At 47.9% G+C, this 16,033-nt stretch overlaps 1 protein-coding gene across 5 annotated transcripts in view; it reads left to right on the forward strand.

The window, feature by feature from the left end:
* CSNK1G1 (casein kinase 1 gamma 1) overlaps positions 1 to 16,033 on the forward strand; it is an 88,253-nt gene that overhangs the window by 43,997 nt on the left and 28,223 nt on the right. For 4 of the 5 annotated variants that reach the window (XM_042885766.1, XM_042885769.1, XM_042885767.1 and 1 more), the window contains 2 exons: positions 1,670 to 1,710; positions 5,324 to 5,393. In XM_042885766.1, the coding sequence (XP_042741700.1) occupies positions 1,670 to 1,710; positions 5,324 to 5,393 (111 nt within the window). Of the gene's footprint in view, positions 1 to 1,669; positions 1,711 to 5,323; positions 5,394 to 10,475; positions 10,527 to 11,117; positions 11,181 to 16,033 lie in introns of all 5 variants that reach the window. The other variant, XM_042885770.1, reaches the window with a different exon arrangement.

Here is a 16,033-nt window from a genome sequence, read left to right on the forward strand (position 1 = left end):
CTACTGCACCAAAGAGAAGGGTCATACCTGGAGAAGTTGCATAGTGTTCTGAAGTCAGGGGTTGGTCTGAGATGTGCTTGGGTTGGCCAAAGATCGTAGCATCATAGAATGGCCTGGGTTGAAAGGGACCACAACGACCATCTAGTTCCAACCCCCCTGCTATGTTGCCAACCACCAGAGCAGGCTGCCCAGAGCCACATCCAGCCTGGAATCTCAGCAGTGGGGTAGGTAAGAGTGGCTTAGAGGTCAGATCCACGCCCTGAGCCATTTTTTTGCTAGGGAAAAGCGCACTGCAAGGCTTCCTGTGTGAGCGCTGGTGACTTAACAAGTCGCTCCTCATTAGGATGTGTAGATCTTCATTGGCTGTGAGACGGCTCAAAACTGAGGCACGGACTTTATTGCTGCCCCATCAAAAGCTTTGCCTGAACTTGGGGGGCTTTTGTTACCACAAAAGTTAGTTGGATCATCTCGACTGCATTAGCTGGGAACGGCCTTATCAAAACTGTCTTGCAGTGTAAAGCACATGACTTTCTCATTACTTGGGCTGGAGCTTCCCCTGTTATGGCCCAGCGTCCTCAAATCGTGCTTCTCAGTGTGAGTTCAATCCCCTGGGAGGGGGGAGGGAAAAATGTCTGTGGGCGAGCTACAGCTGGAGCTGCTGATGTGACTCATTTCTGGTTGCTAGCAGAGAGCATATAACCAAGTGTATTTAGGCTGCCTTCTCTTAATGCCTGAGCAGATTTCCCCCTGCTAGCCCTTGGGTAGCATCTGGCCAGGGTCCTTACCGTCTGGGAAGGTGCTGCCCTTTATCCTGCCACCTGCTTGTCTGCTGCTTCTGCCCCCAGGCTCCTCCAGGCTGTGCCACCTCCCAGTGTTTATACATTCCCCATGCATCTGCACAGCTGACTTTCACCAGCTTTTAATGACAGATCTAAAGAAATGGGGACAAACAACAACAAAAAAAGTGTTGTAAGGGTGAGGGTAAGGCAGCGTGCTGGCCTGGTTAAACCCATCCTAGTGCTTGGCGTTCCTCCTCCCCAGGGCTGTGTCAGACCAAGCACTGCTGCGTGCTGGGTGTCTCAGGAATGACTTTTGTTCTCAGTGCTGTGTTACTCCTGGGAGCAGCCGTGTGCTCCGCTGCTCCTGCGTTGAGCTGAGGGCGTTATTCCATGAGGAGGACTGCCTTTGTGCTGCTGCCCCAAAGAAGGCGTTTTGCATACACTGCCTGCCTGTTTGTAGAGGAAGAAATGAAAGCTCTGTTGGTACACAAGTTCTTTTCTTTGCCTCCTTGTAGCAATCTCTTTGACACGCTGCACAACTACGCTGGTGAAACTCCCTATAGATCGCAGCATGAAGTTGCTTTTTGTCCAGCAGAATCAACTTTTTCCCCCCCCCCCCTTTTTTTTTTTTTTTTTTTTTAATGATAATGCAGAGAACAAGTGTGCCTGGGATATTTCCTCAGATGTACCAAACAGAAGTGCTGCCATAAAACACAGTTACCTTATGCTGAATGAAAGGTAGCGCCTGCCCTGGTTTTGAGATTTGCACTGTGTTGGAGGCATGAATTTGAATTTGAGAGGGTAGTTGAGAAGCCAGATCTCTGCAGCCGATGGCACTCCTCAGCGTTGTCTCTATTGTGCAACTAAAAGATGTCTTTCTTTCTTCACAGGCAAAAATCTCTACACCAATGAATATGTAGCGATCAAACTGGTAAGTGGAAGCTTTGGGTGTTTTGAAATGCATTGTACCTAGTGCTAGAAACTGAGAGGAAAAAGCAGCTTCCCCACTTGGCGTGCTCAATCCCAGCCAGGTGAACGGAAATGAACAGAGAAGTTCTTGCAGAGCTCTGAAAAAGAGCAGCTCCCAGCCCTTCTCCTGCTGCTTGTTTCTGGTCTGTCAGAAGCTGTGATCACCTCCTTCCTGAGGGGACGGCCCTGGTGGAGGTCTGTCACCCCTTCCAAGCCCCAGGGCTGAGCTGTTCTGCTCTGAATTCCCGTTGATTCTCCAGGTTGTGACCATGTGAATGCAACAAGCCAAGCGAGCTCCAATCCAGCCAAGGTCAGGCCTTCCCCTCACGGACTCAGACATCCAAGGACACGCAGCCACAACCTTTGTTAGCAGGAGTCCTGGGCACGGGGAAGCTCTCTAACTCTCTGCCAGATTTCTAAAGTCACCCCAGGAGTCAGTGCCTTCACTTTTTCTGCCTGTAAACTAAAACTTTCATTAGTTGCTTGGGGTTTTGCTGAAAATACCCAGTGCTCTTTTCTCATCTCTGTGCTCTTTAATCACAGATTCAAACCCTAGAATTTGAAGTTAAAGTTGTAATGCTGATTTGACATGAGCAGCAAGCGTGCCTGTTTTCCCAGCCCGTGTCTGGCAAAATGACAGGAGTCATTGGTGTTACAGAAGATCAAGATGGATTTGGTGCATTAATTCTGATTCGTGTTCAGATGCCGCAGATCCTACATCTCTGGTGTTCCCTTTATATGGTGCAGAGTAGATGGAAAAATAATTAGCACGTTGCAGGAGGGACTCGTTTTGAAGCATGCTGGCAAATATCAGAAGATATTCCCTAAAATAACTGAATAACAGCTACGGGATGTTTGGGGATGGAGCCAGACCGGGAGGAAGGGCCGGCGCTTGTTGTGTAGCTTTCTTTGTGGGCAGATCTGACAACAGAAAATGCACTTGTGCGAGCAGACTGGCTGTGCCATTGAATCGATAATGCTTCTAATTTGATTTTGCTTTCAAAGATACAAAGGGAAGAAGTGCTTCTTTTGACAGGCAGAGCTTTGAGGCAGCCCTACTTCAGCTCCGGATAATGTCATGCAAGGAATTAATGAACAAATTGACTTAGTGCTGTTGTCTGTGTGCCTTTCTGAGACTTGGACAAAAGAAATCTTCCAGTTTTTCAAATGTTTTTCTAAATTATATTGCGTTTACCAAGATAGATTAAATCATGTAATTTTCTTGGGGGATGAAAAAGCCAGGGAAGCTTGAGACTAAGAACTGTTGTAAATAGTTTTGCTTTCCTCCCTTGGGAATACCTGCATTTTTCTTCTTGTTTTTAACTTTTTTGTAGCAACTTGATAAATTTCCAAAGATATTCTTTATCCTTCAGGTAATCTGCAGACTAGTGTCTGAGTTTGCTGCGCTGAAGGCAACATTTCCTACTTTTTCCAACTCAAAACTCTACTTCAAATCCTTTGAGCTGCTTGAGATTCTCCTGCACTGCAGCCCTTCTGTCTCAGTGTTTTGTTCCTCTTGTTGAAGATGAATGGAGGGCAGATTAGAGAATTACGCTGCAGATGCCAACGAGTTGATCAGAAAATGCTGTGACGTTCTGTGCTAACCTCTGTTGGTTTGTCTTTGGGGTGCGGATTTCTGAGGTGTGCTGCATCTCGGTGAGCGGGGAGCACTGCCTGTGCTCTGACACCGTGGGTCCCCGTGCAGCTCCTGCTCTCAGCTGGAGGTCTTTTGGAGCTGACGTGCCGTGTGTTAGCTGTGTTTGTTGGCTTAAACTATTGAGGGCTTTTAATGCTGACTTGCACGTGGCAGGAGTTTCTACCAAGCTGCTGCTGCTGCCTGTCAGTTTGAGCTGTGGGTTTTATATGCTAGGCAGCAGCAATTCCCTGCTTTTCAGCACAAATGCAGCATCTGCCAGCACCCCTAAGCCCTTGGCCTGCAGAACAACCATCTGCTGTGCTGCGATCTGCTTGGAAGCTGCCGTGGCGGGCGAGTGTCCAGAGCTGCTCCTGATGCAGAGAGGCTCAGGCATGTCTTGCCCTGCTTGTCACAAGCAGCCTCATGTCCTCACACATTAGTCCCTCTGCCTGCTGGAACAGATGAACTGCACACTGAATAGGCTTGAGTTCCTGTTGCCCTAAATCACTTTGCTGTGGAGGCCTCTGAAGTCTTAAACTGATGTTGGCAGTTATTTTCACTTAACTGTGGCTTGTATAGCAATGGGCTTTGTGTTTCTTTGTATTTGCCTTCAGTGAAGGTTTTTGAAGTGTTTTTTAAGTAGTTGGCCATATTGCACTGCTGAACCTTGTAAATGGCATAGTCAAGAAGCAGACAGGAGTGATATTCCCCTTGCTGGCTACAGAGGGGATAACTTGAACAAGTGCCGAACAGCTTGGCTGGAAGGTCTCTTGGCTGAATTCCTGTACAAAAATGGCTCTTTGACTTGAAGATAAGTCTTTAAGGTGAAATTTGTAGCAAACATGGGCATTAATCTTAAACGAAATAAGACAGGGATCTGCTGAAGCTTCAAGTCTCCTGTGCAGGCTGAAGAGCCAGCTGAGAGTGCTGAAGGTGCCAGCACAAGCTCCTGACTCCGTTGAGCATCCTCCTGTAACTCTGGAGCTGATGCGTAGCAGCGCCTTGGGGCTTTTCAGCAAGTGTTTGAGATTCAGACTGGTGCTGATGCCGTTGGATGGATTTCATGTGGTTTGTGCACGCAGCATTTGTCTTCTCGTACAGAAGAGAACAACAGCATAAGCTGAGGCTGGAACAGTCCGCATCATTGGCTACCCCAGGTGCAGTTCTATGGAAAATGTAATTACTCAAGTCTCTTAATCCTCTCTGTGTTAAGCTCATATTTTTTAGAAGCTCTGTAATCATGCATGTTAATGCATTATAGATCGTAGGCATTAAGTTTTGTGCGTGAAGTGGCAGTTGAGAGATGTGCTGGTTTGGATGCACTGCAGGCTTATCCATTTTTTTTATCCCGTGTGTAAAAACAATATTCTTGAGTGCTTTAAAATGTTTGAATGGCACCTGCCAGTGAAGGAGGAGCCTTGCTCCCGTGTTTCTATCAGATCTCTGCTGAGCTTGCTGCTGTGCTACGCCTTTATGCAACTCCAGGCACGGCATATGACTCGCTGTGTCACAGAAATGCAGGCTAGTGACCAACAGCACTGTGGGCAGACGTAAGTCCATAGGCTCAACTTGTGGCTTAACCTTTCTCAGCCATGACTTTCCTGCCTCTGTCCTGCCTGGTCAGCGTCGTCCTGCAAGGATCAGCAGCTTCGATGGACAAGTTTTGAATGTCACTTCCATGAATGAGTTCTGTTTTTAGTTTCTCTTTAACAAGGAAGTTATTGCGCTTCCAGCAAAGTTGTTCTGGAGTGCATACTGCAAGTCTTCCTGCTTTTACTTTCTGTTCTCTGTTTATTTAAATGATGTCTAATGATGAAGTCTATTGTTAGACTCCTAAGGCGTTTTATCTTGAAACGTGAAGCAGTCTTTATGGTCACAGAACTTTAAGTACTTTTTTCAGTCAAAATATTTCAGGTGGCGTTTTTTTCTTCTCTTCTAGGAACCAATAAAATCACGTGCACCACAACTCCATTTAGAATACAGATTTTACAAACAGCTTGGAAGTGCAGGTAAGTAAAGCTGCCTTAAGCTTATAGGAGGTTTGTAATTTCTTTATGCAGTCAAACGTTACCATCGTGTGTGTTGTGCATCTCTGACAAGAATTTCCTGATTTCCTGATGCTGAAGGGCATGGAGCATCTCCCTAATGAGGAAAGGTGGAGTGACCTGGGTCTGTTCAGCATGGGGGAAAGAAAACTGAGAGGGGATCTGATAAATATTTGTAAATATGTGAAGGGAGGTGGGAGGCAAATGGGTGAGGGCAGGCTCTTCTTGGCTGTGTGCAGTGACAGGACAAGGAGCAGCGGCCTACAGCCTGAATGCAGGGAGCTCTGCAGTGCCATGCAGAAGAACTGCTTTATGGTAAGGGTGGTGGAGCGCTGGAACAGGCTGCCCAGAGAGGTGGTGCAGTTTCCTTCCGTGGAGATATTCAAGATCCATCTGGGCACCGACCTATGTGACCTGTTGTAGGAGCTGCTTTAGCAGGGGCTTGGACTCAACGATCTCTTGAGATCCTTTCCAAACCCTGCGATTCTGTGGGATTGGGGCAGATTATTTTATTGCCACACGTGCTTTTGGAGAAGTTTTGGTCACAATATCGCGGTAATAATTGGACAATCATTCAGACCTAGAATCTCTCATTAGTAAAATGATTACTGTGTTAGTGAGGATTGTTGTTTTTCTTACACTCCTGATTTTTTGTGCCATTTTGCCTGGATGGCACAGGTTCCTCTTGCAGAGGATGTGCTCTCACACCACCAACAAAATACCAAGTTGAAGAAAGTGAAAGACCTGCTCTGAGTTCGTGCTACGTGGGACCTGAGCAGTCATCACGCAGCTTTATTTTGCTTGTTGAGTTAGTTCTTCTAATTAGTTTCCTGAATTTTGTCCTCTGGTGGCTGAGATGCTATTGCACTTTTTAATGACTTTTCTCTTTTAGCATGCAAATTCTGGTAGTAGGAGCAACGTGAGCTATTACTATTGGAAATACTGAAGTGATGTTTTGTTTCTTGTTGTTTTGGTTTTATTTTTTTTAAACAGAACTTATCACTGAAATACGGTGCTCTTGTCTGTGCACTTTGTATTCTGGTATTTGCATCCTGTTGCACACAAAGCTGATAGGTTAATGCCATCAGCACTTAACTCCAGCTCCCTGTGCTTTTGAGACTTAGTGCATTTCTGCTGTGGCCTTTGTAAGTGAATATGTCAAACACAGGTTCACACGGTGAGACATCTAACTCCACCTTTCCTTCCCTGGTTGAGTTTTGTTGATGCTTGCATCAGCATACCCCAGTGAGTGACTCTCTTGGTGGGCTCAAATCCCAATATGCTTTTTCTCCACTTTCCAGCTTTCTACCTCTCTTTAAAAATACTACTGAGAAATTTGTAAACCAATGGAATGTAGGGGGCTTTACTGTGGTTGCATGAAGGTGTTTTGTTTGTTTTACCATAGCTCATTTCCTGTCAAGCAGGAGAAAACAATCTTATGAATTTAAACCTTCATCCTACAACATTCACCCAGATTTCTGCCTTGCCTGATCCTTTGCATGCTGGTGGAACAGACATGGGAATCTTGCCTTTAGGATCTGTTCTCATCATTCCATGGGGGGATAACTGCCATCTCAAGTTTTGTTTTTATTGCCAAGAGTGTGTTAGGAGAACTCCTGAAGGACATGACTTCTCTTTCTTCCTCTGTGTGGTCCCACAGGATCACAAACTCTGCTCCGCCAACCTGTTGGATGCCATTAGAAGCTCTTGTGTTTTGCTGAAACAGGTGCAAACAGGCCAGGAGTTCAGGGTGGAGGATGTGAGCCGTATCTCTGTCTCCACAAAATCTGGAAGCTTAACAAAACAAATTTTAGTGGAGCCAGACTGCCAGGATCATGGAGTCTTCTCTTGATGTCTGCACACCAAGCTGAGAATTCGGGGAAGATCCTCTGCAAAAACAAGCTGGTGCTGCATATGTGCTGACTTTAGAGAAATAGTTGGATTGATCTCGGCAATGCTTTTAATGCCACACTCCCTGGAAAGGTCCTTGCTTCAAAAGCTTCAACTCTTCTGAATTGCATTACTGCTAAATCATAGAAGTTAGTGTGGAAGGGACCAGCTTGCCACAGGTCAGATAGGAACATTCTTGTGGAGTGTCTATAATGATACAGTTCATCTCTGGTGTGTATAATTAGATGTGTTCACAAGAAGCTGATTTACCAGTGGGGATGCAGAGGCAGCCAGTGCCCAAGAGCTGCTCTGTTTGACCTCAGCTCTTTTTCTACCCTCTGGCACAGCGCCGGGGTTTACATGGCAGCTGTTGGAAATAAGGATGTGTTCTTCCTCGTTATTCAGTTAACTTTCCTGCCCCTGAATGAAGACGCAGGGACCTGCTGTGCAGAGACCATCTGCTTGTTTCTTCTGTCTCACTGTGGAATTAAATATTTAACAGCCTAAAGTAGTGTATGACTGCTATACCTTAACGTAGGCAGTGAAACAAGGGGAAAAACAACAAACAAGCCAACAAAAAACTCTTTCAGAGTGGTTCTTTGTTGTACACTGCAGATGAATGTGCATGGACATCCTGCTGCCCAGCCTCTGGCCGGGGCCGCCTGCTGCATGTCTCCTTCTGCTGGTGCCAAGGATGCCTGTGTCAGCCCTGATTTCATTTTATTTTTTTTGTGCTGGATACCTACCTGTGAATTAATGTGAATGGCACAGCTGTCCACGTACATCCAAGCATGATGGGTATTCCCAAAACTCAGCTCTGGTACAGCCAGCGAGGTCTGCTTCTTCCACACCTCGGGCACAAGGCGAGCTCACCTCTGACCTGACAGGGTGCTGCTGTGTCTCCTGTCGCCTCTGCTATGTCTGTAGGGAATCATCAGGCCCTTCTGCTTGTAAGATGATGCATGGAGGAGCATCATCTCCTTGCAGGCTGATGTGTCTGATTCTCTGTAAGTACTGGGGTGGAGAAGGCTGGTGTTGGCAGAGCAGGATGGGGCTACTTTCACCATGGCCGAATAGACGCAGCTCTGAGCTCCTTAAGATGGTTGTGTTTCCTGTGCTGTTTACCAGGAGGCATAAAAGAATCATATTATAGAATCCCAGAATGAGTTGGGTTGGAAGGGACCTTAAAGCCCCCCAGCACTACCCTGGGCTGGCTGCCTCCCACCAGCTCAGGCTGCACAGGGCCTTCTTGTGGTCTTGGGCACCTCTGGGGATGTGGTCATCACAGCTCTCCGGACAAAGCATTTGCTCTGCTCCAGCTGCCCCCTGCTCACACAGCAGCATCCCAGGGTTCTTTTCAGTCTTATTTCAGGTGAATTCCACATTCTCACCTTTCCTTCAGGTTAAACTCCTACAGACTTACCAGGGAGACTAACTTCTCCAAAATTTTTACTGGGAATTCTTTTTTTTTTTTTTTTTTTTTCCTAATCAACAAAATAGTGCCTCTATTTCCCAGTCTTACTCAGTCTTCAGCCTTTTGATTGAGCTGCTCTTTCCTATGTGTAACATGGATATTAGGGCAGGAGAATGTGGCCATGTTTTTATCTCTGTCCCATCACTTGGATTTTGGCAGCAATCTGCAGCAGCTCCTCCTTTGTATCTGCTGGCAGTTCCAGCCAGCTGGGTGTGGAGATACTGGACTCTCCTGTTTACTGACTGCTCTGATCACAATCTGGGATGGTGATGGGGTATGTGGCACTGCTCAAGCCTGCTGTATTGGAAGGTGGATCCTCCTGATCTCATCACTGCTAGAAAGTGCTTTAAATGTGCTTTGAATTTGAAAAGTTAAATCACTGCTGTGTTTCCTGCTGTAGTTAAGTTGCTGGGAGCTGATGAGCTGATACAAGTGGACATAGAGATGTCTTAGGACATCTTTAAACACCAGTCATTACTTCAGAAGGAATTATAGACTGGGGGGAGTCTGGGACCTCTGTATTTCTCCTGGAGACACAGCTCGAAGCCATTCCACATAGTTTGATGTGCTGCAGAGGTGTCCGAAGCTCTGCTGTGTTCCTGTGCAGCCACAGAGCTGAGGTCTCTCCTGGTCCTGCTGCCATTGTTTGCAATGCAGCTCACCTGAAATGGAAGCCAAAGGCTCAGCCCTTGAGGCAAGCATTGTCCAAAAGCTTTGTTGCTGTCCAGCTCTGGTTGGAGGGCAACAAGATTTATCTCCTCTAAACCTTGCTGTGCTGAGTAGCTGAGGCAAACGTCATTGAGATATATGCATGGATGTATCATTGCAAAGCCCGAGCTACTGTTTCCCTAAAGCCCCGTCGGTTTGTGCAGCCAGCTTTCCTTGGGGGTGGGGAGCCCGCTGCTGCGTGACGTTCCCATGTTGCTCTTAGCCCCATTCCTCTCTCCGAGGATGTGATCGTGGCTGAAAAACATCTCCAAGCACTCAGGAAACCGCTTTTTGGTCTCTTGCTTCTACGCAACTGAATAATTCACCGAGGCCAGGAAGTGCTGCCTGCCGGCAGTGACCAGCAGCGGTGCAGGGCTGAGCTTTCCTCAGAGCGTCTGTGGCTCTATGTGGTGATCAGGGATGTGAGCTGCGCCTGCCCCACGAGCCCCACGTTTGGGAGGTTCCTTCTGCCCCCAGGTTCCTGCATAGTGACAGCTTCTGCCTGCGCGCGGTGCGCAGGGAGGTGCAGCACTTGGTTTCAGCGGTAACTGCGCTCCCTCTCAGCTGGCAGATGAGTCACGCCGTCCCCGCGCCCTCGCAGTCCCACCTTGGCACATGTGATTCATTGCAGCACGTGCTCCTGCTTTCACACACCAGCCGTGCTGCTCCCCGGCGGCGGGAGCCGCTGGCCGGGGGGATCGCGCACGAATCGGCTCCACAGCGCTGCGTTGGAGAGGAATCGTACACAGGAGAATCCCAGGAAACAGAGAACATCTCTGCTGCGTTCCCGGCCCACGCGGCACATGAGTCACAGCAGAATATACTGAGCCAGGGAGGGAAGTTCTGGTACATATAGAACGTGGAAGGGTTCTGTAGTTTTGTTGTAGTTCTTGCTCTGTAAACAAATTCACCTCTAATGAAATACCGAGTCTGTGTGTTTACTTTTGGACCTCTTTCTGTTGCACAACTTGCAGGAGTGAAGCAGTCTGTTTACTTGTCAGGAAGCGGGATCAAGAAAAATGAAGGTGGTGTAAATAACTGAGCCTTTCAGTCAATATTTGCATGTCTATTTTTCAGTGTAGCTGCCTGCCGCTCCGTTCTGCATCTTGAGTTGCTCTTCAGGACTGCCTACATTGCGCGCATTTCTCTCTTCCTGTGTTGCTCTTGCGCTGCCCATGTCCTGCTGCACACTCCCTGTGTACCAGTCTCGGGAGAGAAATTCTTTCCGTGCCGGTTTCACAACGCTGCCATTCAGCAGCAATTAGGCAGGGGTCATTACAGAGCGACTTGTGCAGATGGGAGTAAACAAGGTGCTGTGGAGGAGCGTGCTGCCGTGCCTGCTGCTTTATGGGGAGCTCCCTGCCTGCAACGCTTTTCCCCGCAGGAGCTGCAGCAGTGCAGGGCTGTGTAAGTGAGGCCTAATGCAAGATTGCCTGGTAATACCAAATTGACATCCATTTGCACCAAAAGCAACTTGCTTCTTCGGATCCCAGTCCCATGTTTGAACAGTTCCCTGCTTCAATCCCTGGCGCAGACGCTCGCATTCCTTTTAAGCTATTGGTTTTTTTTCTAACAGCAAGCAAAAGCTCTTTACCTTCATTCTCAAATCTTGCAAGGTGTTGTGAAGAAACTTGCCACTGAAGATAGGTCTGAGGTGCCTCAGCAAGGAGTGGTGACAGGTAAGGTTTCATTCAAATAAAAAAATGATTTTTTGCAACAAAATCACAACGCATGGGAGGCCGCAGCAGAGTTAGCTGTGCCCTTGAAGAATGTGGTGGACAGCTCCAAGCATTTCCGTGTCATCTGATGAGATGTGGAGCTGGTGGGGTCTGTGAGTTCAGAGCTCGTGATTTACAGAATGAAACACAGTGGGGAATTGCAGCCCCCCCAGCTCCAGCCTGCCTTTGAAAGCAGGCTTGCTGTGGAGCAATGAGGGGCAATGCTTCACTATCTGAAAGTGTGGTGGTTCCCTTGCTTGGAAGGGCTTATTGAACATGTACACTTTAACAGCTCTTTTAACATGAGAAAACTTCCTTGGGCTAAATTTAGGCTTTGCCAATTGAAAGCTATCAGATGTTATTAAAGCAAGGCCCATTAATATTTGAATATGAGCAGCTTCCTTTTTATATTTCAAGAAGTCTTCTTCTGTCTCCTGCTCTTCTGGTATTTGTGGCAGCAGTCCCAAAGCCCCAGGAGCATCCTCTGTTTGTGGCAGGGCAGAAAGAGAAAACTGTGCCAGGGAGGTTGCACACAGGTGAGCATGGGGTGCAAAGGGTAGGGGGCTGCCTGCCTCTCAGAACAGCTGATAGTTGATAGGTGTGGTTTGTGTTCTCCAAGCTCTGCCCTGCCTGCTGTTCACAACGCCCTCCTCTTCCTCCTGTCTCAAGGAGATGAGCCACTGCCTCCACATGGGATGGAGCAGTGCTGCTCAGCATGGGCTGTCCCTGGGGGAGGCTGATGGTCCTGTAAAGCATCTGAACTTTGTTTTCCAGGAGATTTTTCTGTAATAGAAGAGGATGGGAGGTTTCCATCAGGCTGCAAGGACTATGTGGGTAACAATTACCTACAGAGCTGACAAATCCTTCAAACGCTCTGACGGTTTGTGTAGTAGGGCTGATGAATGCCAGCCTCCTGAGTTGCTGTGGACAGCACACGTGTGTTTGACTCAGCATCCATCACCTACTAGTTTGACACTTCTGCAGGAGCCAATGGTGATCTCATGGGTTTTTAGCAGGCATTGTGTTGGGCCCTGTGATAAAGCAGCTCTGATGCAGCATCAGTGTGGGCAGGTCTGCGTGGCTCAGGTCTGGTTTATCTCCTGGTCACTTGAAGCTGGGGCTGTGTGCCTGATAGGCTTTATCCAAATAAATTAGACTGCTCTGGTTTGTCATCAAAGCAGCAAATGCAGTTGGATCAGCTGCTGCCACTCCTTGCGCAGGGCAGTGCGTTGCTGTAGCAATGGGGCTGGGGCACCTCTTGGTCTCTGCACAGAGATGTGGGCCGTAGCTGAGCTGTAACGTCAGCTGTCAAATTTCTTCTGTGTTCCCATTGTGAAGCAGCAGCAGTGTCACTTCGCTTTGCAGCTGGCCAGCACGCTGTAAGCTTCAAGTGCCACTGAACTGCACTGTACATCACTGGCATGTGGGTAGGCTGGGCATCAGTGCTGGCAGGAGTCAGCAAGGGAGATGAGCTGATGAGGGGCAGTGGCCACCTGGCTGTTGGTGCAGTCGAACCAAACTGTTCCTCCACATGGCAGAAGTGGTTCAGCACACGGCTCTCATTATTGCTGCTTTCTTAGCAGTTTTCATCTCCCTGGAGTCAAGCAGTGTCTTCTGCCAGTGCTTCTGTCAGATCTGAGTGCAGCTGGGTGTTCTCTTGCAGCCTGGAAGTGCTGTTAGTTTTCCTTAAGTATCCTGTAGGTTGTACATGCGGCATAATGAAGCATATTCAGGTAAAATACCCTCGGTCATCCTCATTCCTCTTAAAAAATGAAGGACCCCAAACCTGCTGCTTAATTCCCCTTCAGGGGCGAGAGCTGCTCGTTTAGATGGCTGTGACCTGTTCCTGCTGTACAGGAGCTTCAGAGCAGCTGGTGAAGCTGCCTCACACTGTGGTTGTGTTTTAATTGCTCAAGAGCTTTCTGTGCAAATCTCATCGCTGTCAGTGGGCTGCCTGTGACCCTGCACTTAACCTGCACACAGTTCAAAAGCTGCGGCACTGCAGCTTCCCACGCCTTGCAGCAGAGACACAGCCTCTGCTGAGTACACAAAGAAAGCCCAAAAGCAAAGCAGACGGGACCATGAGGTTAGAGGAATAATTACACCGTGTTAAGCCTTTTGATTTATTCTCCCATCCGTGTCCCTGTGTGCAGGTACGTGGGAAAAGGCAGATGGTTAACTTCAGCTGGAACTTTTGGAGGTGGTTTAAAATAACTGTTCTAATGTTCTGCAGTGTTTTGATTCTCCTGCTAAGCTGGTGCCTTGTGTGCCAGCTGCACCCAGTGCTGGAACAGCAGAATGTGCACAGGCTTTACCAACCTCAAATGCAGCAGTTGTGCAGAGACTGGAGTGAAAGAGACAAAATACAGAAATCAGTTTCCCAAAATCTGCGCAACTGGATTTGGTTTTTGTGAGTATCAATGTGGGCATCCTCTGGGCACCCTGAAATTGCTTCTTTCTTCATCTGTGTGAAGAGTTGTCTAATGGAGTCCAGCCATGTTATCAGGAAACCAGCTTGTGCAGCTCCAGGAGAATGAAACGCCGCCCCTTTTGATAACACAACAATTGGGAAAATTGTTTTTCTGTAACTGAAGTAAAATCATTTGGATTTTTACCAGCAGCAAGAACAAATATGTTCTTCCTTCTGTCCTCACTACGTCTGTTTTTCTTCTGTTCCTTTTCCTGTACCTTTTTTTTTTTTGGTAGATACAGACACAAGCTACTTGCAGCACAGCAGGGGTTCAATACATCCTGTATGGCTTGAGAAGGCACAAAATCTGCTCACTTTCTGGAATGAAATTGGAGTCTTGAAGTCTGCTGTAGACACGCGTTGGAGATGAAGTAGCCCTGTCTGCAGGCACACAGCTGTGTGCAGGGTGGCATCTCCTCTCCTCCAAAGCTCAGCTGCATGGCAAGCATCGGGGGAAGGGAATTGGTTATCATACAAATTTGGGATGCTTCCTCTTGCTTTTTCCTCCAGAGTCTCTGGGGATGCTGATGGGCTCTTTGCTGCAGTGAAGCAGTGAGTCCTGCTGGGCAGTAACATGAAAGCACTTAGCGTTTGCTGGAAAAGGGATGATCCACAGTGCAACTGAAGCAGGAAAAAGATGTTGCAGAATTCTGGTGGCAGAGAGCTGAGTGTCTGGCAGCAGTCAGAGAAAATGGCAACAAGGATGTTGGGAGCTGCAAGGATAAGAGGAGCTTGTGATGATGCTGTGAAAGGGCTGCAGAGCTGCCATCTGTAGCAGGGCGAGTGGCTGGAGCTCTGCAGTATGGAAATGTCCAGAATCAGTGGGGCTGAGAGCAGAGAGTGCCGGCACCACGGCCGGCTGTGAGGAGGCACACAAAGCTGTGATTACCCAGCAAGGATGGTCACCTCTGCGACCTCCATCAGGACAGCCAGAGGAGAGAGCTCTGCACGTCCGTAAGGATGTACCTCAGGAGCATGAAGACGTTGGCAAAACAAAAAGCTTAATTGAAACACAGCATTTTAAATTTCCTGAAGAGGTGAAGAGCACTTGGTTGAGCTTGTGTTGAGTGCCTGGTGACAACTGGTGGTGGATCAAGCTCTTCATTACTTCTTCTAAGGACTCGTCGTGAGTGGAAGATGCTCTTCACGTCTGGATCTGAGTGGTGGGATCTTCGAGGTGACTGGGTTGTCCTCATCACCCAGGCTCTTTGGTTGGAATGGTTCAGTTTCACGTGTCAGTGAAAGGTTTCACTAGTTCTACAATCTGGTTCTTAATGCAGTGCCACACAGCCCTGGATCTGGACCTTCCAGCAAAGAAATGGCATTACGCAGTCAACAGCAGCGTTAGGGAACGTAGCAGCATCTGCGTAAGAAGGCTCATAGGGCCGTGTCCTTCTGGAAGACTTGTGCAGTGCTGGGCTCCTGGGCTAAGCATGGACTACTGCAGTCTTTCAGCTGAATTGCGTATGATCAGGTTAAAACATAGGGTATTTTTGGAGCAGTATGTTGGCTTCCTTTCCCTGGGCTCCCAGACCTGGGTGTCTTTCAGCCCTTACTGTTAACGATTCTCCGCTGCAGCGGTTTGGATTAAAAGAGAGCCTGTTCTCAGTTCAGTTAAAAATTTACTCTTAATCATTTGAACCCAGAGTGAACCACAGCGAATAAATAACCGTACTGGAAAGAAGTGATTTTGAGAGAAAACGAAATGAAATGAAAGCTTGAAGGGCGTTAGGCTGTAAGGAGCTCTCAGTGCAGCCTGCTCATTACTGAAAGCCTGGAAGGTTCAAGTTGTTTTCATCTAAAAGCCATGCCTTATTCTCGATGGTTAGTTAGTTTATGGCTTTTAGCTTTACTCCTGGGCTTTGAAACCTGCACAGCAAAAATGTTCCCTGGTTCTCTCTGGTAGAGGGATTTTGGAGGCTGGCAGAAGAGAGAGGATGGCCACTAGATGAGTTTGGACGTTTTTCTTTCAAATATCAGTAGTCCAAAGTGGTCTTAGCAGAAAGCTGTACACGATATGTATTTCATTTTACACTGTCACATTACTCAGAGCTGTCTTCTGCAGGTCCAGGTAGGGGCTGCCACATGAGAGCCTGTTTGAGGGACTGGTTTTCAGCTGCGTCCCCAAGGTCAGCCTGATCTGCAGTCATGGGCATCCCAGAACCTGTGCATGGAAATCGAGCACAAAATCAGTGCAGCTCCACTGAGTGTCATGCAGCCAGCTTTGAGAGTACTCCAAAATTTTCATCAGCGTGTTGTCATGGGCACGGCAAAGTACCTGCTACTGACTGCAGGGAGTGAGAGCATTCAGCTCAGCTTCACCCACTGCTGGTAGGAGTTGCCC

This window comes from Lagopus leucura, unplaced genomic scaffold (genome assembly GCF_019238085.1).
Source record: "Lagopus leucura isolate 7727_CA_CO unplaced genomic scaffold, USGS_WTPT01 Super-Scaffold_100052, whole genome shotgun sequence".
Lineage (NCBI taxonomy): Eukaryota > Metazoa > Chordata > Aves > Galliformes > Phasianidae > Lagopus > Lagopus leucura.